A 26627-nucleotide genomic window follows, 5' to 3' on the forward strand; every position below is an offset into this window, starting at 1 on the left:
ATCAACCACCACTCGCTGCCTTCTTTCAGAAAGCCAGTTTCTAATCCAAACTGCTAAATCACCCTCAATCCCATGCCTCCGCATTTTCTCCAAGAGTCTACCATGTGGAACCTTATCAAAAGCTTTACTGAAGTCCACGTTCATCATGTCAACTGCTCTACCCTCAAGCACATGTTTGGTCACCTTCTCAAAAAACCCAATGAGGTTTGTGAGACACGACCTGGACTTGACGAAACCATGTTGACTATCTCCAATCAAATTGTTGCTTGCTAGATGGTTATAAATCCTATCTCTAATAATCCTTTCCAAAACTATTCCTGCAACAGACGGAAGGCTCACTGGTTTATAATTACCTGGGTCATCTCTACTGCCCTTCTTGAACATTTGCATTCCTCCAGTAATCTGGTACTAAACCTGTAGACAGTGACGACAATGACAAAGATTGAGGCCAAAGGATGCACCATTTCTTCCCTGACTTCCCAGAGAATCCTCGGGTAAATCCCATCCGGCCCAGGGGACTTACCTACTTGCACGCCTTCTAGAATTGGTAACACCTCCTCATTACTAACCTCAATCCTTTCTAGTCTAATAGCCCATGTCTCAGTCTTCTCCTCTACAATATTCTCCTTTTCCTGAGTGTAAACAGATGAGAAATATTTGTTTCGCACCTCTCCAATCTCCGCAGGGTCCACACACAACTTCTCACTTCTTTGACTGGGCCTATTCCTACCTTAATCATCCTTTTATTCCTTACATACCTATAGAAAACTTCAGGGTTCTCCTTTATTTTACCTGCTAAAGACTCCTCAGGTCCCCTCTTTGCTTTTCTTAACTCTCTATTTAAATCCTTCCTAGCTAATCTGTAACTCTCCATCACTCATCTGAACCATCTCGTCTCAATGTCACATATGCCTCCCTCTTCCGCTTTTAAGGAGATATAATTTCTTGAATAAACCACAATTCCCTTACCTTATCACTTCCTCCCTGCTTGACAGGGACCTACCTATCAAGGATACGCAATACCTGTTTCTTAAACCAGCTGCACATTTCGACTGTCCCCATCCCCTGCATTTTGCTACCTCATTCTATGTGTCCTATGTCTTGCCTAATCGCATTATAATTGCCCTTCCCCATCTATAACTCTTGCTTTGTAGCATGTACCTATTCTTTTACATCGCTATACTAAATGTAACTGAATTATGGTCACTGTCTACAAAATGCTAACCTACCACTAAATCAAACATCTGGCCTGGTTCATTACCAAGTACCAGATCCAGTATGGCCTCCCCTCTTGCCGGCCCTTCGACATACTGTGTTAGAAAACCCTCCTGCACACATTGGACAGGATCCATCCGACGTTTCCAGTCAACGTTAAAGTCCTCCATAATGACCAACCTATTCCTTTCACTCCTACCTAGAATTGTTTTGCCAATCCGCTCCTCCACATCCCTGGAACTTTATGGAGGCCTATAAAAAATTCCCAGCAGTGTGACATCTCCTCTCCTGTTTCTAACCTCAGCCCATACCACCTCAGTAGACGAGTCCTTGTCAAAGATCTTTCAGCCACAGTTATATTGTCCCTGACTAACAAAGCCACACCTCACCCTTTTTTACCACCTTCCCTGATCTTAATGAAAGATCTAAACCATGCAACCTGCAACATCCATTCCTGACCTTGCTCTATCCTTGTCTTCGAAATGGTGACAACATCGAAGTCCCAGCTACCTATTCATGCTGCAAGTTCATCTACCTTATTCTGGATTCTCCTAGAAGGGGAAAAGTTTCTTCAGTCTATTGTATTTCTGTCCGTCATAATTTAATACATCTCAGTCATGTCCTCCCTCAATCTCCTCACCTCCAAGTAAAACAATCCTGGTCTATCTACTCTTCATAACTCAAACTTTTCAGGCCAGACAGCATCCTGTTAAATCTCCTCTGTGCACTCTCCAGAGATTTCATACTCCTCCTATAATGTAAATTCCAGAACTGCACACAGTAATCTCGCCGTGGCCTGACAAATGTTTCAAACAGTTCCAAAATTACTTCCCTGCTATTAAATTCAGTGCTTCAGCTCATAAAGGCAAGTATTCCATATACCTTTTTATCTACCTGTCCTGCTACCTTAAGGGACTGGTGGGCATGCACATGGCGTTGGTGCTTCCTCAAGCTCCTTCCATTCATCACATGCTCCCTTATTGTTTGTCATGTGCAAGTGCATCACCTGACAATTATTTCGATTGAATTTCATTTGCCATTGATCAGCCCATCTGACCAGACTGCCTATGTCCTCCTGCGATCTAAGGCTAATCTCATAATTTACCACCCTATCAATTTTTGTATTGTCTGTGAATTTACTGATCAACTTTTTTTAGATTACTTACAGTGTGGAAATAGGCCCTTCGGCCCAACAAGTCCACACCGACCCGCCGAAGCGCAATCCACCCATACCCCTACATTTACCCCTTACCTAACTCTCTTGCATTAAAGTCTAACTCATTCATATAAATTTCAAACAGCAAAGGTCCCAGCACTTCCTCATGTGGGATCCCCATTAGACACAGATTTCCAGTCGGAAAAACATCCCTCAATCATCATCGTCTGCTTCCTGTCACTCAGCCAATTGAGGATCGAATTTGCCAAACTTCCTTGGATCCCATGGGTTCTTTACCTTTGCTATCAGTCTCCCATATATGACCTTCTCTTCCCCACCTTTGAGCATTCATACCATCCAAAAAAAGTGTTAACCCAGACATGCCACCACTTTATCTGTAGTATCTAAGGTTACCAGACAATGAATTTACATTAGGTAAAAACAATGACTGCAGATTCGGAAACCAGATTCTGGATTAGTGGTGCTGGAAGAGCACAACAGTTCAGGCAGCATTCGAGGAGCAGTAAAATTGACGTTTCGGGCAAAAGCCCCTCATCAGGAATAAAGGTAGAGAGCCTGAAGCGTGGAGAGATAAGCTAGAGGAGGGTGGGGATGGGGAGAAAGTAGCATAGAGTACAATAGATGAGTGGGGGAGGGGATGAAAATGATAGGTCATGGAGGAGAGTGGAGAGGATAGGTGGAAAAGAAGATAGGTAGGTAGGAAAGTCATGGGGACAGTGCTGAGCTGGAAGTTTGGAACTAGGGTGAGGTGGGGGAAGGGGAAATGAGGAAACTGTTGAAGTCCACATTGATGCCCTGGGGTTGAAGTGTTCCAAGGCGGAAGATGAGGTTTCTTCCTCCAGGTGTTTGGCGGTGAGGGAGCGACGGTGAAGGAGGCCCAGGACCTCCAAGTCCTCGGCAGAGTGGGAGGGGGAGTTGAAATGTTGGGCCACAGGGTGGTATGGGTTGATTAGTGCGGGTGTCCCAGAGATGTTCCCTAAAGTGCTCTGCTAGGAGGCGCCCAGTCTCCCCAATGTGGAGGAGACCGCATCGGGAGCAACGGATACAATAAATGATATTAGTGGATGTGCAGGTAAAACTTTGGATGTGGAAGGCTCCTTTCAGGCCTTGGATGGAGGTGAGGGAGGAGGTGTGGGCGCAGGTTTTACAGTTCCTGCGGTGGCAGGGGATGGTGCCAGAATGGGAGGGTGGGTTGTAGGACCTGACCAGGTAGTCATGGAGGGAACGGTCTTTGCGGAAGGCGGAAAGGGGTGGGGAGGGAAATATATCCCTGGTGGTGGGGTCTTTTTGGAGGTAGCGGAAATGTCGGCGGATGATTTGGTTATGCGAAGGTTGGCAGGGTGGAAGGTGAACACCAGGGGCGTTCTGTCCTTGTTACGGTTGGAGGGGTGGGGTCTGAGGGCGGAGGTGTGGGATGTGGACGAGATGCATTGAAGGGCATCTTTAACCACGTGGGAAGGAAAATTGCGGTCTCTAAAGAAAGGGACCATCTGGTGTGTTCTATGGTGGAACTGGTCGTCCTGGGAGCAGTTACAGCGGAGGCGGAGGAATTGGAAATGCGGGATGGCATTTTTGCAAGAGGTAGGGTGGGAAGAGGTGTAATCCAGGTAGCTGTGGGAGTCAGTGAGTTTGTAAAAAATGTCAGTGTCAAGTCAGTCGTCATTGATGGAGATGGAGAGGTCCAGGAAGGGGAGGGAGGTGTCAGAGATGGTCCAGGTAAATATAAGCTCAGGGTGGAATGTGTTGGTGAAGTTGATGAATTGCTCAACCTCCTCACGGGAGCACAAGGTGGCGCCAATGCAGTCATCAATGTAGCGGAGGAAGAGGTGGGGAGTGGTGCCCGTGTAATTACGGAAGATCGACAGTTCTACGTAGCCAACAAAGAGACAGCATACTTGGGGCCCATACATTTGCCCGTGGCTACCCCTTTGGTCTGGAGGAAGTGGGAGGATTCGAAGGAGAAATTGTTAAGGGTGAGGACCAGTTCGGCCAAACGATTCAGAGTGTCAGTGGAAGGACGAACGATCAGTCCTCAGCAAAGGACTCGCCTTCATCCCCCTCCATCCACGCATTAATGAATTTAATACATGCATTGGATTGGATATCCTTGGTGAAGATGAGGCGTTGTGGGCCGGGGAAACGAAAGTCTTGGAGAAGGTGGAGGGCGTGGTTGGTGTCTCGAACGTATGTGGGGAGTTCCTGGACTGGGGGAATAGGACAGTGTCGAGGTAGGTAGAGATGAGTTCAGTGGGGCAGGAGCGTGCTGAGACAATTGGTTGGCCAGGGTGGTCAGGCTTGTGGATCTTGGAAAGGAGGTAGAACCGGGCAGTGCGGGGGTTCCCGGACTATGAGGTTGGAAGCTGTGGGTGGGAGATCTCCTGAGGTGTTGAGGTTCTGTATGGTCTTGGAGATGATGGTTTGGTGATGGGGGTTAGAGTCATGGTCGAAGGGGCGGTAGGAAGAAGTGTCCTCGAGTTGGCGTTTGGCTTCAGCGGTGTAGAGGTCAGTGTGCCAGACTACCACTGCGCCCCCTTTACCTACTGGTTTGATGGTGAGGTTGGGATTGGAGCAGAGGGATTGGAGGGCTGCGTGTTGTGAGGGTGAGAGGTTAGAGTGGGGCAGGGGGGTAGACAGGTTGAGGCGGTTAATGACCCGGCGGCAGTTGGAAATGAAGAGGTCGAGGGCAGGTAATAGGCCAGCGCGGGGTGTTCAGGTGAATGCAGTGTGTTGGAGGTGGGCGAAGGGGTCCTCGGAAGGTGGGCGGGAATCCTGATTGTGAAAGTAAGCTCGGAGGCGGAGGTGGCAGAAGAAGTGTTCGACGTCACGGCGTGTATTAAATTCATTGATGCGTGGACGGAGAGGGATGAAGATGAGTCCTTTGCTGAGGACTGATTGTTCGTCCTTCCACCAACACTAATCTGTTTGGCCGAACTGGTCCTCACCCTTAACAATTTCTCCTTCAAATCATCCCACTTCCTCCAGACCAAAGGGGTAGCCGCGGGCGAATGTATGAGCCCCAGGTATGCTGTCTCTTTGTTGGCTACATAGAACTGTCGATCTTCTGTAATTACACGGGCACCACTCCCCACCTCTTCCTCTGCTACATTGATGACTGCATTGGCGCCACCTTGTGCTCCCGTGAGGAGGTTGAGCAATTCATCAACTTCACCAACACATTCCACCCTGAGCTTATATTTACCTGGACCATCTCTGACACCTCCCTCCCCTTCCTGGACCTCTCCATCTCCATTAATGGCGACCGACTTGACACTGACATTTTTTACAAACCCATCGACTTCCACAGCTACCTGGATTACACCTCTTCCCACCTTACCTCTTGCAAAAATGCCATCCCGTATTCCCAATTCCTCCGCCTCCGCCGTATCTACTCCCAGGAGGACCAGTTCCTCCACAGAACACACCAGATGGCCTCCTTCTTTAGAGACCGCAATTTTCCTACCCACATGGTTAAAGATGCCCTCCAACGCATCTCGTCCTCATCCTGCACCTCCGCCCTCAGACCCCACCCCTCCAACCATAGCAAGGACAGAACGCCTCTGGTGCTCACCTTCCACCCTACCAACCTTCGCATCAACCAAATCATCCGCCGACATTTCCGCCACCTCCAAAAAGACCCCACCACCAGGGATATATTTCCCTCCCCACCCTTTCTGCCTTCCGCAAAGACCATTCTCTCTGTGACTACTTGGTCAGGTCCTACAACCCACCCTCCCATCCTGGCACCATCCCCTGCCACCACAGGAACTGCAAAACCTGTGGCCACACCTCCTCCCTCACCTCCATCCAAGGACCGAAAGGAGCCTTGCACATCCATCAAAGTTTACCTGCACATCCACTAATATCATTTATTGTATCTGTTACTCCCGAAGTGGTCTCCTCTACATTGGGGAGACTGGATGCCTCCTAGCAGAGCGCTTTAGGGAACATCTCTGGGACACCCACACTAATCCACCCATACCGCCCTGTGGCCCAACATTTCAACTCCCCCTCCCACTCTGCCGTGGACTTGGAGGTCCTGGGCCTCCATCACCGTCGCTCCCTCACCACCAAACACCTGGAGGAAGAACGTCTCATCTTCTGCCTCGGAACACTTCAACCCCAGGGCATCAATGTGGACTTCAACAGTTTCCTCATTTCTCCTTCCCCCACCTCACCCTAGTTCCAAACTTCCAGCTCAGCACTGTCCCCATGACTTTCCTACCTGCCTATATCCTTTTCCACCTATCCATTCCACCCTCCCCCCCCGCCCCCGACCTATCACCTTCATTCCCTCCCCCACTCACCTATTGTACTCTATGCTACTTTCTCCCCACCCTCACCCTACTGTAGCTTAACTCTCCATGCTTCAGGCTCTCTGCCTTTTTTCCTGATGAAGGGCTTTTGCCCAAAACATCGATTTTACTGCGCCTCGGATGCTGCCTGACCTGCTGTGCTCTTCCAGCACCACTAATCCAGAAAATAAATTTGCATTAGTTAGCACTTTTAACAGAGCCTTCCAACTTGCTTCAATAGAAGGATATCAAATTGAACTAGTTACTGTGTCACATAAAGAATGATGAACATAAGCAACCAAATATTTAGTGGAAGTGGATTTTAAAGCGAATCATAAAGGAGCAGAGACAGAAAAGAGATTTAGACAGAGAATCTTTGAGCTGAGGGCTCAGACAGCATCATATTTTTACCAACGTAAGATCACAATCACTTTAATGCTTCCATTTAGTCTCAGCATGCCCTATTGGCAGAAATTGTAGTAATATTTGCGTACAAACTAGTTTGACTCCTGGTTGTTTCAATGAAAAGCCTGTAGTTTTCCACAAAGTCTCAGTGAGTAATGGTGTTAAATTAATGCATTATAGAATCTGATTCAATTTCTGTACAAATGTTCTTTCTTCAGATTTCCTGGGATCAGCCAGCTGAAGCCATACACAACTGGATTCGTGGCCACGATAAAGTACCTGGAGCATGGACTCTCCTTGATGGACAAGTACTTGAAGCATCCTTTTTTTCATGTATTTTGATGCAAGCCGTATAACGTGCAACAAAGTTTTACTGCTAAAATTGAATACTTTTAAAAACAAATTTGGATTAATATAATTCTAATCTCGGTGATAGACTTCTGATGCTGAATTTCTATCTTTGGTTCAGGAACATTAAGTGAGTCTATTTCCTGATGTCATATTATCTACTTCAAAAGGGCACTGATTTTCCACAAAAGTTTGGTCTTCAGTAATCTAGTGAGGGCAGACATTTCCAGTGCTGAGGCAGCCGAATGGCCAGGCTGGCAGGACAGAAGCTTCTATTTACAGGGATATCAGCCTAATTCAGTTCATGGTTGTTAGATCCTCTAGTCCTCATCCTTCACCTGTCATCATTCCACCTCCCTCCTCAGCCACCATTGTACATCCTCCATGACCTCTCATATCTTCTATGTTGCCTCTATAAAGGCCCCTGCATCCTCCATGTTGCCCAATTAGCCAGTATGCCCACTCACCCTATATCCATTAGGTATAGATTTAATAATAAAGCAAGTTTTTGAAATGCTCATGAAATTATAAAATCTCCCATTGAAGATTCTCTTTGAAAATATAGAGTCATAGAGATGTACAGCATGGAAACAGACCCTTCGGTCCAACCCGTCCACGCCGACCAGATATCCCAACCCAATCTAGTCCCACCTGCCAGCACCGGCCCATATCCCTCCAAACCTTTTCTATTCATATACCCATCCAACTGCCTCTTAAATGTTGCAATTGCACCAACCTCCACCACGTCCTCTGGCAGCTCATTCCATACACGTACCACCCTCTGCGTGAAAAAGTTGCCCATTAGGTCTCTTTTATATCTTTCCCCTCTCACTCTAAACCTATGCCCTCTAGTTCTGGACTCCCCGACCCCAGGGAAAAGACTTTGTCTATTTATCCAATCCATGCCCCTCATAATTTTGTAAACCTCTATTAGGTCACCCATCAGCCTTCGACGCTCCAGGGAAAAGAGCCCCAGCCTGTTCAGCCTCTCCCTGTAGCTCAGATCCTCCAATCCTGGCAACATCCTTGTAAATCTTTTCTGAACCCTTTCAAGTTTCTCAACATCTTTCCAATAGGAAGGAGACCAGAATTGCATGCAATATTCCAACAGTGGCCTAACCAATGTCCTGTATAGCCGCAACATGACCTCCCAACTCCTGTTCTCAATACTCTGACTAATAAAGGAAAGCATACCAAACACCTTCTTCACTATCCTATCTACCTGCGACTCCACTTTCAAGGAGCTATGTACCTGCACTCCAAGGTCTCTTTGTTCAGCAATACTCCCTAGGACCTTACCGTTAAGTGTACAAGTCCTGCTAAGATTTGCTTTCCCAAAATGCAGCACCTCGCATTTCTCTGAATTAAACTCTATCTTCCACTTGTCAGCCCATTGGCCCATCTGGTCAAGATCCTGTTGTAATCTGAGGTAACCCTCTTCGCTGTCCACTACATCTCCAATTTTGGTGTCATCTGCAAACTTACTAACTGTACCTCATATACTCGCATCCAAATCATTTATGTAAATGACAAAAATTAGAGGACCCAACATCCCTCTTATGATCTCATTAAACTGTTATGGCCAGTGCAAATCCCATTTATGAAATCTTTATTCCATTTAACGGCTCTGAATCTTGTCCTAATAACAAATACCACTGAGAAACTAACTCAGAGAAAAATAAACTTATTACAAACTCATAAAACTACCAACCAAACAAAGCAGTTAGTTTTGCTAGCTGTGCAAAGACCTCCCTACGGGGATGGGTCCATTAGTGAAGCTTGAAGTTCAGCCATTCATTCACAATGAGATCCTCTGTTCAGCTAAACATTAGGTTGTCTAAACCTTCTTGAAATTTATTACTATCTTCCTCACTGTTCACTGTATATCATATGTCATCTGCACAGATTGTAATTGCATGTTGCATGCACCGTCCTCTCCGAGTCCAAATCATTAATCATACAAAAATCAGCCATGAACCTGGAAACATTAAAATTAGAAACAGGTGTAGGCAATTTGGTTCTTTTTGCCTTTTAGTTCAATATGATCACTGTGTAACTCCACTGGAAACAGACTTCCAGTCACAGGAACACTCCTTTACCATCATCCTCTGCATCCTGCCACTCAGCCAATTTTCTATTCAATCCATTAAATCTCCTTAGATCCCATTGACTCTTACCTTTGCTAACAGTCTCCCATGTAGGACGCTATCAAAAGTCTTGCTGAAATCCAAATAGACTATGTTGAATGCATTGCTCTCATCTACACAAGTGGTTACCTCTTTGAAAATTCAATTGAGTTGGTCAGATATGACCTCCACTTCAGAAAACCACTTGACTGTTTTTGATTATTTCCCGCTACTCCATGTGCTGATTAATTCTGTCATTCAGAATTGCTTCCAATAGTTTACCCGCTAGTGAGGTTAGATTGAATGGCCTGTAGTTTCCTGGTTCATCTCTCCCTCCCTTCTTGAATAACGGTACAACTTTGACTGTACTCCAGTCTTCTAGCACTTCTCCTGTGGCCAGGGAGGAATTGAAAATTATTGCAAATGCCTCAATTATTTCTCCCTTGTCTCACTCAACAGCCGAGGATATGTTTCATTCTGCCCTGGAATGCAGAGGCACCTAGGTCTCATTGTACCTCCCCCTTTCCTATTCCATCACCATTTAGATAATAATCTGCCTTGCTGTTTTTGTTACCAAAATGGATCACCTCACATTTATCCACATTATATTTCATTTGCCTGTTCACTGAACTTAGAGTCATAGATTTACTTAGTAAGGAAATAGACCATTTGGTCCAACTAGTCCACATTGATCATGTTCCTAAACTAAACTAGTTTCATTTGCCTGATAGTCCAAATCATGATTAAATATTTCTGCTGCATCATCATAGTTCATCCTCCCATTCAGTTTTCTGTCATGTGCAAACTTGGACTCATTCCATTTAGTTTTCTCATCCCTGTGGTATCCTACCAGTTACTGCCTGCTACTCCATAGATGTCCCTTTGCCAAATTTACATCTGTGCTGCTGCCCCTTATCTCATGGGCTATACATTTTCTAACAAGTCTCATATGTGACACTTTACCAATCTGTCTTTTGGAGGTCCACACATACAAGATTAACCGTACTGTCCTCATCCACACACTGTTCCCTCTTTTAAAACTCAGGACAGTTAATCAAACACCATTTGTCTAACATAAGTCTATGTTGACATTTCTTCTTTTTAGTCCATATCTGTCTAAGTGCCTGTCAGTATTCTCTGGGACCATTGTTTCTAAAGCCTTGCCTATCACCAGTGTTAAACAGATTGAATCTAAAAGACTACAAAGGAAAGTCGATGGGCAACTGACAGACTGATAGGCCTGCCCAGGCCATGATGCACTGTGAGTGGGCTAACATGGTGTGAAGTGGAATTCCACCCCTCAGTGGGAGAAAGGCTGACCCTCTGGAGCTGCTGGCCAGTTTGATTGCTAGCAGCTTTAAATGCCCTGGTAGTCTCAACAGTTTGGTTGTGGGCAATCCTAGGATGAAGACCCCCAAAATTCTCTGGACCCAGCTAAGTAGGGGGCATTGGTGGGAACAGTTTGAGCATCTTGAACATAGTAATGCCCCCTTACCACCATTTCAAAATTTGTTTTAAAAACTGTTCAGCTGTTCGTGTCATTGTGTGGGCTGGATAATATTGGGGTCATAGAGTCCTACAGCATGGAGACAGGCCTTTGGCCCAAACTGGTCCATGCCAATCAAAATGTCCATCCATGCTAACCCCATTTCCCTGCACTTGCCCCGTATTCTTCTAAACCTTTCCCATCCAAATGCTTTTTAAATGTTATTAGTGTACCCGCCTCAACCACTTCCGCTGGCAGCTCATTCCATATGCGTACCACTCTCTGTGTAAAAAGGTTGCCCCACAGGTTCCCTTTTATTCTTTCCCCTCTAACCTTAAACCTTAAATCCCTCTCGTCCTCAATTCCCCAATCCTGGGAAAAAAATAAGGCATTCACCTTATCCATGCCTCGCTTGATCTTATACAGTTCTACAAGATACCCCCATCAGTCTCCTGGGCTCTAAAGAAAAAAATCCTAGCTTGTCTAACCTCAGTCTCTTAAGTCCTGACAACATCTCTGTAAATTTCTTCTGCACTCTTTCCAGTTTAATAACAAGGTGACCAAAGCTGAACACAATACTCCTTGTGCAACCTCACCAACATCCTATACAACTGCAGCATAGCATCCTAACTTCTATACTCAATGCCTTGACAGAGGAAGGCCAGAGTGCCAAAAGCTGCCTTCACTGCCCTATCTACCTGTGACTCCACTTTCAGAGACTCCACTATGCAGCTGAACTCCAAGGTCCCTCTGTTTCACTACACTTCTTAAGACCGTACCATTCACCATGATTCGACTTTCCAAAATGCAAGACCTCACACTTATCTGTATTAAACTCCATTTGCAATTTCATGCTCATCCAGCTCATCAAGGTCCTACTGCATTTCTGATAACTTTTCTCACTGTCCACGATACTGTCCATTTTAGTGTCATCTGCAAACTTACGAATCATGCCTTTAACTTTCTCATCCAATCATTGATATAGATAACAAATAGTAATGGATCCAGCACTGACCCCTGAGGCACTCCATTCAACACAGGCCTCCAGCCCAACAAGCATCCTTCTGCTATTACCCTCAGCTTCCTACCATCAAGCCAATTATGGATCTAATTTGCTGACTCAAGATAGCCTTGCCTGAGAAGATTAGGGTGAATCTAAAGAGATTCTTTAAGCATATTAAAGGAAAAAGAATAACTGGAGAGAAAATAGGACCCCTCAAAGACCAAAATGGATTTGTATGTGTAGATCTTCAGGAGATGGGCGAGGTCCTCAATGAGTTTTTCTTCTTTGTGTCTTTCTCCACAGTAAACACAAAGTCCATATCAGAGTAGAGGAGGTATTGGATGTATTAAAATGAATGAAAGTGGATAAATCTCCTGGTCCTGACCAAATATATTGAAAAACATTGCAAAAAGCTAGAGAGTGAATTGCAGGGGCCCTGGCTGATATTTTTGTATCATCTTTAATCATGAGTGAGGTCCCAGAAGAATGGAGAGTAGTGAATGTTGTGCTCTTATTCAAGAAGAGTTGCAGAGGAAGATCTGGGAACTATAGACCAGTAAGCCTTACATCTGTGGTGGTAAGTTACTTGAGAAGGTTCTGAGGGATAAGATATATATGCATATGGAAAGACAGGGTTTGATTAGGAGTAGTTAGCATGGCTTTGTGTGTGTGGGAGATCATGCCTCACAAATTTGTTAGAGTTTTTTGATGAAGTGACCAGGAAGATTGAAGAGGGCAGGACAGTAGACGTAGTCTATATGGATTTCAGTCAGGCCTTTGATAAGATTCCAGATAGTCTGCTGCTCCGGAATGTTACATCACATGGAATCTGGGGGGACCTGGATATTCAATTGGCTTGATGGATTGGAGGCCTTTGACTAGTGGAGTGCCTCAGGGGTCAATGCAGGGTCAATTGAGCTTTAACTATTTGACTCTTAATTATTCCTTTACATATAGTGGGCAGGGCAACTAACTGAGGTGTCAGTGGGAGAGCAGTTTGTGGCAAGTGATCATAATTCTATTAGTTTTTCATAAATATTTTAAATCTATCAAACATTTCTAAATTGAAGTAAGGCCACTTTTGACGGCATTAGTCAGAAACTTGCAAAAATTGACTGGGAGGTGCTATTTGCAGGTGAAGTGATTGTTGGCAACTGGGCAGCCTTTAAAAATGAGATAACAGGAGTTCAGAGACAGTATGTTCCTGTTAGTGTGAAGGGCAAGCTGTAGGTGTAGAGAATGCTGGAAGACTAGAGAATTTGAGGCTCTGGAAAAAGAAGGAAGCATATACCGGTGGGGCATACAGACAGCCTCGATTGAGTGAATCCATAGAGGAGTATACAGGCGGTAGGAGTATACCTAATAGGGAAAAAAGGCAAAAAGGAAATGAGATATCTTTGGGAAATAGAGTGAAATAGAATCCAAAGAGATTCTACAAGTACATTAAGGGCAAAAAAATAACTAGGAAGTTACTTTTAGGTCAACTTAAAGATCAACGTGACTGTCTAAATGTGGATCCATAGGAGATGGGTGAGATACTAAGTGAATATTTCATGCCAGTACTTACTGTGAAGGAGGACATGGAAGCCAGATAATTTGGGAAAATAAATAATGATGTCTTGAAAAAGTTCATATACAGAAGAGGAGCCACTGAAGGTCTCAAACTGCATAATGGTAATTAAATCCCCAGGACCTGATCAGATGTTTCCCAGAACTTTGTAGAGAAGAGATTGTTGGACCCCTTGCTGAGATATTTGTATCATTGACGGCCACAAGTGAGGTGCTGGAAGATGGAGGTTGGTTAATGCTGTAATATTATTTAGGGAAGGTTGTAAAGAAAAGCCAGGGAACTGTTGACCAGTGAGCTTTACATCAGTGGTAGTTATGGTGTTGGAGAGGATTCTGAGGGACAAGATTTGCATGCATTTGGAAAGACAAGGATTGAATAGGAAGAGTCAACATGCCAAATCATATCTGACGACGTTGATTGAGATTTTTTTGAAGAGGTGACAAAGAAGATTGATGAAGGCAGAGGAAGGTAGACATTGTCTAAAGGGACTTCAGCAAAGAGTACAACAAGGTTCCATATGGTAGACTGGTTCGTAAGGTTAGATCACATGGGATCCAGGGGAAACTGCCCAATTGGATACAAAATTGGCTTGACAGTGGGAGACAGAGGGTGGTGCTAGAAGATTGCTTTTCAGACTAGAGGTCTATGACTAGCAGTGTGCCACAGGGATCAGTGTTAGGTCTACTGCGTTTCATCATCTATATTTACATCCAGATCATTTATATAAGAGGTATGGTTAGTTATTTTGCAGATGACACCAAAATAGGTGGTGCAGTGGACAGTGATGAAGTTTATCTCCGAGTACAGTGGGACCTTGATCAGATGAGTCAATGGACTGAGAATTGTCAGATTTGGTTAATTTAGGTAAACGTGAGGTATTGCAATTGGTAAGGCAAATCGGGGGAGGACTTATACAGTTAACAGTAGGGCCCTGGAGAGTATTGCTGAAGAAAGAGACCTAAGGATTCAGGTGCATAGTTCTTTCCTTCTTTGATGAACTGCCTGGATTAGAATAATGAGTAAATGTAGGTGAATCTTGGGGTCACTTTCAGTCTGGCCTAACATATCTGCAGAGGAGCTGTGGTGACCAGTACAGGTTCTAACAATGCTGCAGGTTTGCAGTGAGTGAAGTGCCATCCAAGTTTCATATGGCATCCGCACCGTTGACACCCAAAAATCCTGATGGGGACAACATTCTCCTGTCTGCTAACTCCATAAGATTCACGTCCAACTCTAGCAACAACTTGACGCGTAATTAATTACTAAAAATTAGACGTTTGCATGAGAAAACTTGTCCTGGGTCTAAACAAGATTGGTAACTTCTAATGTGCCTGATGCCATATTTAGAGTCCAAATAGAAGATTCTGCCCCCTAATTGGAAATAAGTAATAGCAGAATTGTTAAATAATTATCTTGTATCAGTTTTTTGCAGTAAAGAAGGAGAATAAAATGAGGGATATAGGAAAGATAAAACTAAAGCAAAGGGAGAAACTAATTAGCTTGAGTATATTTGCAGACAATGATGATGGAGAACCCTAATGAAACTGAAGTTAGACAAAGCCCCAGGACCAAATGCAGTCATTATTTAAGAAGGGGAGGAGAATTAAACTAGGAAATTAATGGTTTATTTAGTGTCTGTTTTGGGGAGGTTACTCAAATCCCTTTTTCAGGGACAGCGTGACAAAGCATTTGAACAAAAACTGATTTGGGAGACAGTCGATCAGAATATTGAATTGAATTGAATTTATTGTCGTGTACTGAGGCACAGTGAAAAGCTTTGACTTGCGAGCAATACAGGCAGATCACAGAGTTAGTAGCATAGATAAGTCAATAATTGGTAAACAGTGGCAAAAACAAAAACACAGGTGCAGGCAAATGCTAAGAGTTTGAGAGTCCATTCAGTATTCTAACAACTGTTTCAAAACTGGCTGGTGCATGTGTTCAGGCTTCTGTACCTTCTCTCTGTTGATAGAAGTTGCAGAAAAACATTGACAGGGAGGGATGGATCTTTGAGAATGCTGGCAGCTTTTCCTTGGCAGCGGGCCTGGTAGATAGATTCTGTAGATGGGAAGTTGGCCTTTGTGACTGTCCAGGCCAAGTTCACCACTCTCTGTAACCATGTCCGATCTCAAATGGTACAGTTGCTGTACCAGGTAGTGATACATCCAGATAGAATGCTCTCGATGGCACACCTATAAGTTATTTGCCGTCATGCCAATTTACCTCCGCTGCCTGAGGAAGAAGAGATGTTGTTGGGCCTTTGTAACCAGTGCGTCCACATGAAGAGTCCAAGAAAGCTTGTTGTGAATGACCACTCCCAGGAGCTTGACACTCTACTCGTTTCACCTCTGTGTAGTTGTGTAGGGGGGCATATGTAACATCCTGCCATAAGTCAGTAATGAGTTCCTTGGTTTTGCTGGCATTGAGAGCTAGGTTGTTCTCAGTGTATCATTTTTCCAGGTCTTCCACCTCCCATCTGTGGTTTGTTTTGTTGCCATCTGAGGTTCAACTGACGATAGTGGTGTCACTAGCGAACTTGTAAATGTTAAGAATATTTTCTTAACAGTGAACACTTTGGTACAGATTTGATATGCTGTGCATATATATCACTGTTGAATGGGGTCATTAGCTTTAATTAGTGCTTTACATGGAAAAAGATATGGAATTTGATCTCTGAGCACTGGCCAAATCCCCAGAAGCCTTAAGTAATAAAAATGTAATTTGACCAAAACATGCAGCAAGATGCCGTAATGAAGGAAACTGCAGAAGTAGGCTATTTTTAATGAATGCTTATGTATATTTTAAAGTATTAATGAAGAAAATTATGTTTAACCATATCTGATACATGTGGAGTAATTGTTGTAAGTGCAAATTGAAGCCAAGGGCCCTTCCTTTCCTTGGGAAGTATTTGTAACCAAAGTACTTCCATGATACCCAGTCACCTTCGGAATAGTATGAGCTCCACTAACTTAGAGTCATAGAATTATATAGCACGGAAACAGACCTTTCAATCCAACTTGTCCATGCCTACCAGATATCCTAAGCAAATCTATTTCCATTTGCCAGCATTTGCCCCACATCCCTATCAACCCTTCCTATTCATATACGCATTCAGGTGCTTTTTAAATGTTATAATTGTACCATCTTCTACCATTTCCTCTGGCAGCTCATTCCATATATGCACCACTCTCTGCGTGAAAACATTGCTCCTTAGGATCCTTTCAAATCTTTCCCCTATAAACCTATGCCCTCTAGTTCTAGACTCCTGCAAACCAGGAAGAAGACCTTATGGAGTACAGGAAAACATTGTGGCTGTAAGAGCTGCTTCTTTTTTGAGGTACTTTCAGTGTTGGAGCTGATTTCCTCAAACTCTAGGAGTAGTAATTACTGTTTTATAAGCTGTTGCATTGTTTTGGAACTTTAGAAAAATATTTCACTGCTTTGGAATATTGAGATAAATAATAACTGGTATTGATGAGTTGTCTTCATTTGTTCGTCCATCAGTGATGATCCGTACGACCGGGAAATACCAACATATTTTTGGGCAACCCATTTGCAGAATGCAGTACTAAATCTTGTCCCTGTATGATAGTTTGCAAGCATTTGTACCAAGAGATCACATGGAAGGTTCAGAGAGTTTCACCAGGAGCAATCTGGAAAAATGTTTTGGAAAAATTACTGTGAATACATTATACAACAACTTACAAAAGGATTGCCACTGAATTTATTTATAATGTAGCAAACACTAAGTGTGATTTTTTGTTTGTCTGAGAGATTACTTTTTTTCTGCAGTGCATCAGTTAACGGTTGTATATTGTTTCTTGCCCATTTCAGGCAGTCACCTTGTATGGTTCCTCCATGTATAAAGGTGCAGTACCATCAGGCCAGCCATTGGAGATCAGCGGTGCTAGCAAGCCTGGTCTAGTAACCAGCAATGGACTGGTGCTCTTTGGCAATGATGGAAATATGGTAAGACTTTATTGCACTGATCTATCATAGTAATGGAATGATTTTTCTAAATCTAAGGCTTCTAAATTTCTTCAGATGCTTGTGGTGAAATATGAGTTTCTCTAAAGCAACTCGTTAAGTAAAAGCAAAGTAAGTTTGTCCATGGATTATAATTAGTTGAGAATTAATGATAAGAACAAGTTGTAACCCAAGTATTTGTTGCTTAAAATGTTATTTGTAAATGTGTAAGGCCGCAAAGGATCCTTCCACATCTGACAGAAATTTACCTGACACAAATGTCGTCTGCTATATCCGTTGCACCTGATGTAATCTCCTCTACATCGGAGACAGGACATCAACTTGCAGATTGTTTCAGAGAACATCTCTAGGACACCCGTACCAACCAACCCCACTGCCCCGTAACTGAACTCTTCAACTCCCCCTCCCACTCCACCAAGGACATGGAAGTCCATGGCCTCTTCCATCGCCAAACCCAACCACCTGACACCTGGAGGAAGAACACCTCATCTTCTGCCTTGGGACTCTGCAACCACACGCGATTAATGTGGATTTTAGCAGTTTCCTCATTTCCCCTCCCCCCCACCTTATCCCAGTCACAAGCTTCTAACTTGGCACTGCCCTCTTGATTGTCCATTGTCTTTCCCATCTATCCGCTCCACCCTCCTCTCCTATCATCTTCTCCTCCATCTTCATCCACCTCTTGCATTCTCAGCTACCTTACCCCCCCTGCCACACCGTCCTCCCATGTATCTCTCAGCCCCCCAGCCCACAAGACTCATTCCTGCTGAAGGGCTTATGCACGAAACATCAATTCTCCTCCTCCTTGGATGCTGCCTGACCATCATTTGTCTTTGGATTGTCTTGGCTGATTTTATTAAATACAGCATTGTCTTGGGATCTCTTTGTTTAGAGTTGTGTAGTGAATTTACATAGAGAAAGCATGAGGTTGCTCAGTTCTTTTGGTGGCATGGCTACTCTTTGTATTTTAGATGAGTGGTAAGTATTGTGTTTTGCAGCTGTTGGTTCGAAATCTTCAGTTTGAGGATGGAAAAATGATTCCTGCCTCCAAATATTTCTCCTCTGGTGAGACTGTCACTGTGGAACTGACTGAAGAAGAAAAGAAGGTTGCAGAGGATATAAAGGTAAATTCAGATTTTATGGAATTAGAATAACACAAAGGTGAAACTTCTTTGTCTTTAATGTACTTTTTTTGTTGATATTTGTTTTCTGCCTCATTCTATCTGACAGTCTCATTCTTTCAGTGGAGCTATTGACTATCCTGTTATATTTTAAGGATGTTCTGTTCAACATCCAAAAAGCTCCAAATTGTCATTGATTGGCAGTTATATGATAGAATGATGCAAGGATTGGGGTGTGATTAAGCATTGTTGAGCTAAGTATTAAAAATGAGAATAAATTTAGAACAAAAGTCAAGTTAACAGCAATTTTCCCAGAACTCTGGCCAGCATGGAGGTTTGGAGGGATGTGGACCATTGGCAGGCAGAAGGGATTAGTTTAACTTGGTGTAATGTTTGGCATAACATCGTGGAACAAAGGGTTTGTTCCTGTGTTGTGCAGTTCTAAGTCCCACCCTCCGTCATTGGTCTCATTGCTATTTATGATATTATGGGAATACTGCATCAGTTACTTGTGGGACAGTCACTGCTCTTTATCAAGGTTTTAATTGTAGGTTTTGATAATGCCTGGAATTACTTTTCAATGGAAGTGACTGCAGCAAAGATTTTCAGGTTATTTGGATTAATGTTAACCAAACTTAATGACTGTGTTGACATAGTCAAGTGATAATCTTTGCTGGGCTGAAAGGCTTTGCTTTAAACTAAATACCTACTTACATTTGTGAAAACTCACATTATTGTTTCATTACTAATTTTTAAAAGCTGGACCATGTGAAAGCATTTCCTTAGGTTCTCAGAACTTCTGCAATAACAACAACAGGGGTTTGGCAGAGGCTATGCATGCCTTCTCCTAGGAATCGGGGAAGTTACAGTATGTAACTGTGACGATGTGAGGGTGTCTGAGCCATAACAAATACTAATATGATTTTGCATTGCTTTCTGAGTGAATCAGACTTCCAGGGCTTTGTGAATGACATGTAGATGTGGATTTCACCAGTTTCCTCATTTACCCTCCCCTCACCTTATCCCAGGTCCAACCTTCCAACTCAGCATTGCCCTCTTGACCTGTCCTATCAGTCAATCTTTCTTCCCATCTATCCGCTCCACCGTCCTCTCCGACCTATCACCATCACCCCCACCTTCATCTACCTATCACATTCTCAGCTACCTTCCCCCGCCCAGCCCCACCCCCCTCCCATTTATCTCTCAGCCTCCTTGGCCCACAAGCCTCATTCCTGATGAAGGACTCATGCCCAAATCGTTGATTCCCCTGCTCCTCTGAAGTTGCCTGACCAGCTGAGCTTTTCCAGCTCCAAACTCTCGATTCTGATCTCCCGCATCTGCAGTCCGCACTTTCTCCTTTGTGAGTGATACTTCCCTTTAATGTTGGATGTTTAAGCTGCATATTTATGTTTAAAGAATGATGCAAGGGTGGAATGTAGAACGGTACAGCACAGGAACAAGCCCTTTGGCCCACAATGTTGTACTGAACATGACACCAAGTTAAACTAATCCCTTCTGCCAGCCAATGGTCCACATCTCTCCATTCCTTGCTTATTCATGTGCTTATCTAAATGCCCATTATATCTACCACCACCACTACCCTGGCAGCACATTCCATGCATTACCACTCTGTGTAAAAAAAAAACTTGCCCCTCTCATCTCCTTTGAACTTTCCCCCTGTTTCCTTAAATATGTACCCACTAGTATTAGACATTTCAAATCTGGGGAAAAAGATTCTGACTGTCCACACTATCTATTTCCTGACTCAGAAAGCCAACTGTTACTTGTCAAGCTGTTCATCAAAAGATAATATTCCTTTTCTGAATCAAAGGAATTCGATTCCTTTCAATTGAAGGAAATGGAAACTTAAAAGAAATGGAGTCAGGTGGCAAGTATGCTGAAGGCATCTAGTTGTGTCTTATCGCCACCTTACTCGAACGCTGCACTGCCTTTGTGTTCTAAAACTGCTTGATCATATTAGATTAGATTACTTACAGTGTGGAAACAGGCCCTTCGGCCCAACAAGTCCACACCGACCCGCCGAAGCGCAACCCACCCATACCCCTACATTACCCCTTACCTAACACTACGGGCAATTTAGCATGGCCAATTCACCTGACCCGCACATCTTTGGACTGTGGGAGGAAACCCACGCAGACACGGGGAGAACGTGCAAACTCCACACAGTCAGCCGCCTGAGTCGGGAATTGAACCCGGGTCTCAATCGCTGTGAGACAGCAGTGCTAACCACTGTGCCACCATGCCGTATTGGTTAAGCAAAAATGTCCTTCAGTTCAATATTGATGAGACTGGAAGCCAACACCAACTCTTTTCGCAAACCACTGATTTTATCCCTTTCCTGACCATTTTTGCGTTATACAATCCTTACAGTGTGGAAGCAGGCCATTTGGCCCATCAAGTCCACACCAGTCCTTCAAACAGCATCCCATTCAACCACACACACCTACCTCTGTAACCCCACATTTACCCTGACTAATCCACCTAGCCTGCACATCCCTGAACACTATGGGCATGCCCAGCCCACCTAACCCGCACATCTTTGGACAGTGGGAGGAAGCTGGAGCACCTAGAGGAAACCCACGTAGACATGGGGAGAAAGTGCAAACTCCATATAGACTGAGGGTCAAATCGAACCCAGGTCCTTGTGAAGCAACAGTGCTAACCACTTGTATGTACATTATTTAATTTTCACCATTTTTGAAGCTTCCAAGTTCATTTCTGTGTAACTTTAGCTTGTCTTTTGAATTTTGCAGAACATTTCATGAACAAGGAGATATTGAATGAAGAGCTATAATTGCCCAATTGCTATTGAAATAGCCATTCTGTATAATCCTTTAAGAGCAAAGAGACAAATGTCCAGCTGGCCAGGAGATTAATCTGCCCCTCTTCAATATAAGTGGAATAGTTCAGCTTTGAAAGCAATATAGGAGGAGACTCATTAGGATATATACATATTGAAAGCTTTGAAGTTGGTTGGATAAATGGAGAAGGCTGTTGAAGAAAGCATAACAGTTTTGTTTTGCTTTGTAAATAGAGGCTTAGAGGGTGAAAACAATTAAATTATACCAAATCTTTATAAAACACTGGTAATATTCAAAAACAAGCTGGAGAATTGTGTCCAGTTCTGGATATAACATTTTAGGGAAGATGTCAAGGCCTTGGAGAAGTTGTAGACAAGATTAATTGAATGTTACCAGGAATTTCAGTTACATGGAGATATAAGAGAAGCTTGCTTGTTCTCAGAGCACAGAATATTAGGGGAAGATTTTAATAGAGGTGCTAAAAATTCTGAATGGGGTTTTGCTAGGATATAGAAGGAGAAAATGCTTCCACCAGGACACCAGCTTTTAAGATCCAGAGGGGAGATGAGGTCAGTTACTTTTATGTAGAAAACATTTGTGATTTGGAATGCCCTATCTGAAAGGACAATGAAAACAGATTCAATAATACATTTCAGAAGAATTGGATAAATGCCCTAAAAAGGACTCTGGGGAAGGAACAGTGGATTGGGACTGAGTGAACAGCTCTTTCAAAGAGCTATGCAGGCAGTGGGTAATTAGCTTCCTTCTGAATTGTATTTGTTCCATGGTTTTTCAAATGAAATCTTTAATTTTTGCGTATCACCGATGGACAAATTCATGAAACAGTTACAGCGCAGGAGGGGGCCATTTGGTCTGTCAAAATTCTGTTGACTCTGCAAGAACAACAGGCTTGGAGCCACTTCATAGGCAACATACTCAATTCCATTCACTGTTTCCATACTTAAACCTGAGCACGCTGATTTTCAATTGCTCCTCAGCTACTTTATCCAGACCTGTTAAGCATTGAACATGCTTATCAAATCTCTTCTCAACTTACTCTTCTCCATGGAGAACAACCCCAGTCTCTGGTTTGTCAGTGTAACCAAAGTTCAACGTCATGAGAGTCATAGAGTCATAGAGATGTACAGCATGGAAACAGACCCTTTGGTCCAACTCGTCCATGCCGACCAGATACCTCAACCCAATCTAGTCCCACTTGCTAGCACCCGGCCCATATCCCTCCAAACCCTTCCTATTCATATACCCATTCAAATGCCTCTTAAATGTTGCAGTTGTACCAGCCTCCACCACATCCTCTGGTAGCTCATTCCATACACGTACCACCCTCTGCGTGAAATAATTGCCCCTTAGGTCTCTTTTATATCTTTCCCCTCTCACCCTAAACCTATGCTCTCTAGTTCTGGACTCCCTGATCCCAGGGAAAAGACTTTGTCTATTTATCCAATCCATGCCCCTCATAATTTTGTAAACCTCTATAAGGTCACCCCTCAGCCTCCGACGCTCCAGGGAAAACAACCCCAGCGTCTCCCTGTAGCTCAGATCCTCCAACCCTGGCAACATCCTTGTAAATCTTTTCTGAATCCTTTCAAGTTTCACAACATCTTTCCGATAGGAAGGAGACCAGAATTGCATGCAATATTCCAACAGTGGCCTAACCAATGTCCTGTACAGCGGCAACATGACCTCCCAACTCCTGTACTCAATATCTGACCCATTCCTTTTTTAAAAAGAAGTTCCTTCATGAGATGTGACTGGCACTGGCAAGACCACCATTTGTAGCTCATCCCTAATTATCCTTGAATGATTTCTGAACCTTCAAACACTGGTCCTAAAATATGGTGCCAAAACTGAACATAATATTGCGGTTGAAGCTGATTTGTTTCTTTATCACAACTTCCCTGCTTTTGTATTTTTATGACTCTCGTGATAAAGTCTACAATTCTGTATGTTTTATCAACAATTCTTTAACCTTCCCTGTCACCTTCAATTTATACACATATCCCCAGGTCCCTCTGTTCATGCACCCCTTTATTTTGTAGTGCCTTGCACTGCTCTTTCTGTCAAATTAATTACTTCACACTTCTCTGCATTCAGTTTCACACGGCCACCCATTCTACATCCTTTTTTCATCTTAATATTATCCTCCTCACAGTTTACATCTGTGAACTGTGAAATGATGCCCAAACATCAAGTTTTAAATCCTTATAAGAGGAAGGATCCCAACATGAACTTTTGGGAATCCCCACTATACACAGTTCTTCAGTCTGAAGCAACTGTTGACCACTACACTCTTTCCTGTCATTCAGCCAATTCTATATTTACATTGCTACCATCTGCTTTACACTGAGTTCTGACATTTCTCAGAAGTCAATTGTGTAACACTTTAATGTCCTTTGAAAATCTAGATACACCACATCACTACCTTTATCAACCCTCCCTTATCTCATCAAAAAGTGTGAGAAAATTAATTCAGCACAATGCATTCTTAACAAACCTGTGTTGGCCTTTTCTCAGTTGACTGAGTGACTATGAATTTTGGCTTGCATGCTCATTTCCAAAAACTTCCCTACCATCAAGGTTAAACTGGTGAGACATTGTTGGGCTTATATGTGAGATTGAAGAAGGGTGTAACATTTATTTCATGCATTCAGGAGGTATGGACACCACTTACTGGGCCAACATTTATTGCCTAAGCTTAGTTACCCTTGAGAGGCTGGTGGTGAGCTGAGTTTTTGAACTGTTGCCAGTTGGTAAAAGTACCATTTGGATATATGTACAACCACAATGCCATTAGGATGGGAGTTCTAGGATTTTTGACCCAATTATACTGAAAGAACTGATATATTTCCAAGTCAGGATGGTGAGTGATATGGAGGGGAACTTGCATATTCCCATTTATCTGTAGGCTTCTGCTTCTACGTGGAAGCAGTTGTGGATTTGAAAGGTGCTGTCTAAGGAGCGTTGATGAACTTCTGTAGTGCATCTTGTAGATGGTACATAATGCTGCTACTGAGTGTTGGAGGTGAAGGGAATGAATGTGGTGGTGAACAAGCAGTCCGCCTTATTCTGGAGGGTGTCAAGCTTCTTGAATATTTTTGGAGCTGCACTCATTTAGGCATGTGGGGAGTATTCCATCAGACTCCTGAATTATGCCTTGTAGATGGTGGGCAGACTTTAAGGAGTCAGGAGGTGACTGCTTGCTGCAGGATTCCTGCTCTTGCAGCCAAGAGTATTTATATGACTAGTTCAATTTCTGGCCAATGGTAGCCTTCAGGATATTGATAGTGGTGTTTTATTGACAGTGATGCCATTGAATAATAAAGATAGTTTGGTCCTGTCTTGTTGGAGATGGTCATTGTGTAACACGTGTGGCATGACTGTTAGTTGCCACTTGTCAGCCTGGTATGAGGCATGGACTGCTTCAGTTTGCAATTCTCTAAACTTTTGGTACCATCCCTCAATCCCAAGTCTTGGAAGACCCACTCTTCTTTGTTTATTTTGAGCTGAAGAAGATCATTGCAGTATATTAGTTGTATTTGGAAGTGGGACAGTTGTCCATGTGGAATTGAGTGAGAGGAAATCTTTGACATATCTCGGAAAACTTAACATATGGGGGTTCACTGTAGCAGCTTTTTCTAGAATAGAGTATGTACACTTTTATGCACTAGTGGGTTTGTTCTGTTATTATCTTCCAGGCTATCTGGAAATCAATTTTGAGCAATGTTGAAGCCATTGAGGATACCACCGATTTCTTCAAATCTGGAGCAGCTTCCATGGATGTTGTCAGGTAACTATCTTCTCTTCTTTTTAAACTCTGTGTATTTGCGTGAAGCTTTGTGTGAGCCACAGTATGTCACTCTCTCACTGAGGTGCCGACAAATGAATATCCAATTCCATTTGAAAATTTCACCAAGTTTGTCCTTGTGAGATACATTTATCTTGAAATTCTGTATAATATTCATCCTGCTTGAGTAAAGCCATCGGTATATGTTTAGGCTGGTTGAAGAAATTAAACAAAAATGCAATGGCCTGCAGCTGCAAAATGAAGATGTCTACATGGCAACGAAGTTCGAGGATTTCATCCAAATGATTGTGAGGAAACTGAGAGGAGAGGACAAAGAGGAAGAACTGGAAGTGGATTATGTAAGTACCATAACGTCAGTTCGTTGATCAACAATCTAGTCAGTTTCCCAGCGTCTGATGTGGAAAGTAACAAACTTATTACAATTACAATTTACAAGCCACATTCCAATCAACATGATGAACTGAAGTCATGAATCTGTCTTCAGCTCTTAGAATGAAGACATTTTAAAGTTGCAGTTGTCACAGGGATTGCATTGAATGAAAGGCTTCCAACATAGTTTCCAAATTGTTGATTATCTTATTAAAGGTTTGTGATTATACCCTCAGAAATTCTTGGCAATCTTTCAAGTTGATCAAGAATGAAGATCCACACAGTTTATGATATTCGGTTCAAATTTTTAGGTTTTGATGGATGTAAATGATATGACTGTGAAAATGCCACACCAGTGCTTCATCGATGGCAGGTTTACAAACGCTGAGGAAGGGAAGACATACAATACCATCAATCCCACCAATGGCTCTGTGAGTAACCGATCTTCCAGTGAGGTTCAGTCATCTGACAAAATAGACTGGTATCTTCAGCAAGGACAATGCTATTTAATTCTGTCACAAAGCCGGTCCTTTTTTCTAAAAGCTGTTCCTTTTCTCAAGGGTACTGTGTCCTTGATTTTATTCAGAGTGGACGCAAAACATTTGAATTGGCTGGGCTGGTATAGAGATGAAAGGGTGATGGGAGGCCTCTTTGTTTATACGTAATCAGATGAGACTTTACGCCAAAGCTTATGTTTTAGAATTGACCTGCATAATGAAAGGGGAGTGGTCAGTCCTGGAACCTGAAGTCCTGGTTCAGTCAGTTCAGCAGTGGGCTGTGTGGAAACTGGCTGCTAGACTCTCTCTCCTTTTTCTGGATTGTGTGGTGCTGGAAGAGCACAGCAGTTCAGGCAGCATCCAAGGTGCAGTGAAATGAATGC

The 26627-nt window shown here is 43.3% G+C and overlaps 1 protein-coding gene across 2 annotated transcripts in view; it reads left to right on the forward strand.

Moving 5' to 3' along the window:
- Positions 1 to 26627, forward strand: part of LOC132826817 (mitochondrial 10-formyltetrahydrofolate dehydrogenase-like) — a 142920-nt gene that overhangs the window by 61653 nt on the left and 54640 nt on the right. For both annotated transcript variants that reach the window (XM_060843065.1, XM_060843066.1), the window contains 6 exons: positions 7308 to 7397; positions 17457 to 17591; positions 18608 to 18733; positions 25269 to 25360; positions 25569 to 25716; positions 26059 to 26178. In XM_060843065.1, coding sequence (XP_060699048.1) covers positions 7308 to 7397; positions 17457 to 17591; positions 18608 to 18733; positions 25269 to 25360; positions 25569 to 25716; positions 26059 to 26178 — 711 coding nt within the window. The remainder of the gene's footprint in view (positions 1 to 7307; positions 7398 to 17456; positions 17592 to 18607; positions 18734 to 25268; positions 25361 to 25568; positions 25717 to 26058; positions 26179 to 26627) is intronic.

Source organism: Hemiscyllium ocellatum, chromosome 23 (genome assembly GCF_020745735.1).
Source record: "Hemiscyllium ocellatum isolate sHemOce1 chromosome 23, sHemOce1.pat.X.cur, whole genome shotgun sequence".
Taxonomy (NCBI): Eukaryota; Metazoa; Chordata; class Chondrichthyes; order Orectolobiformes; family Hemiscylliidae; genus Hemiscyllium; species Hemiscyllium ocellatum.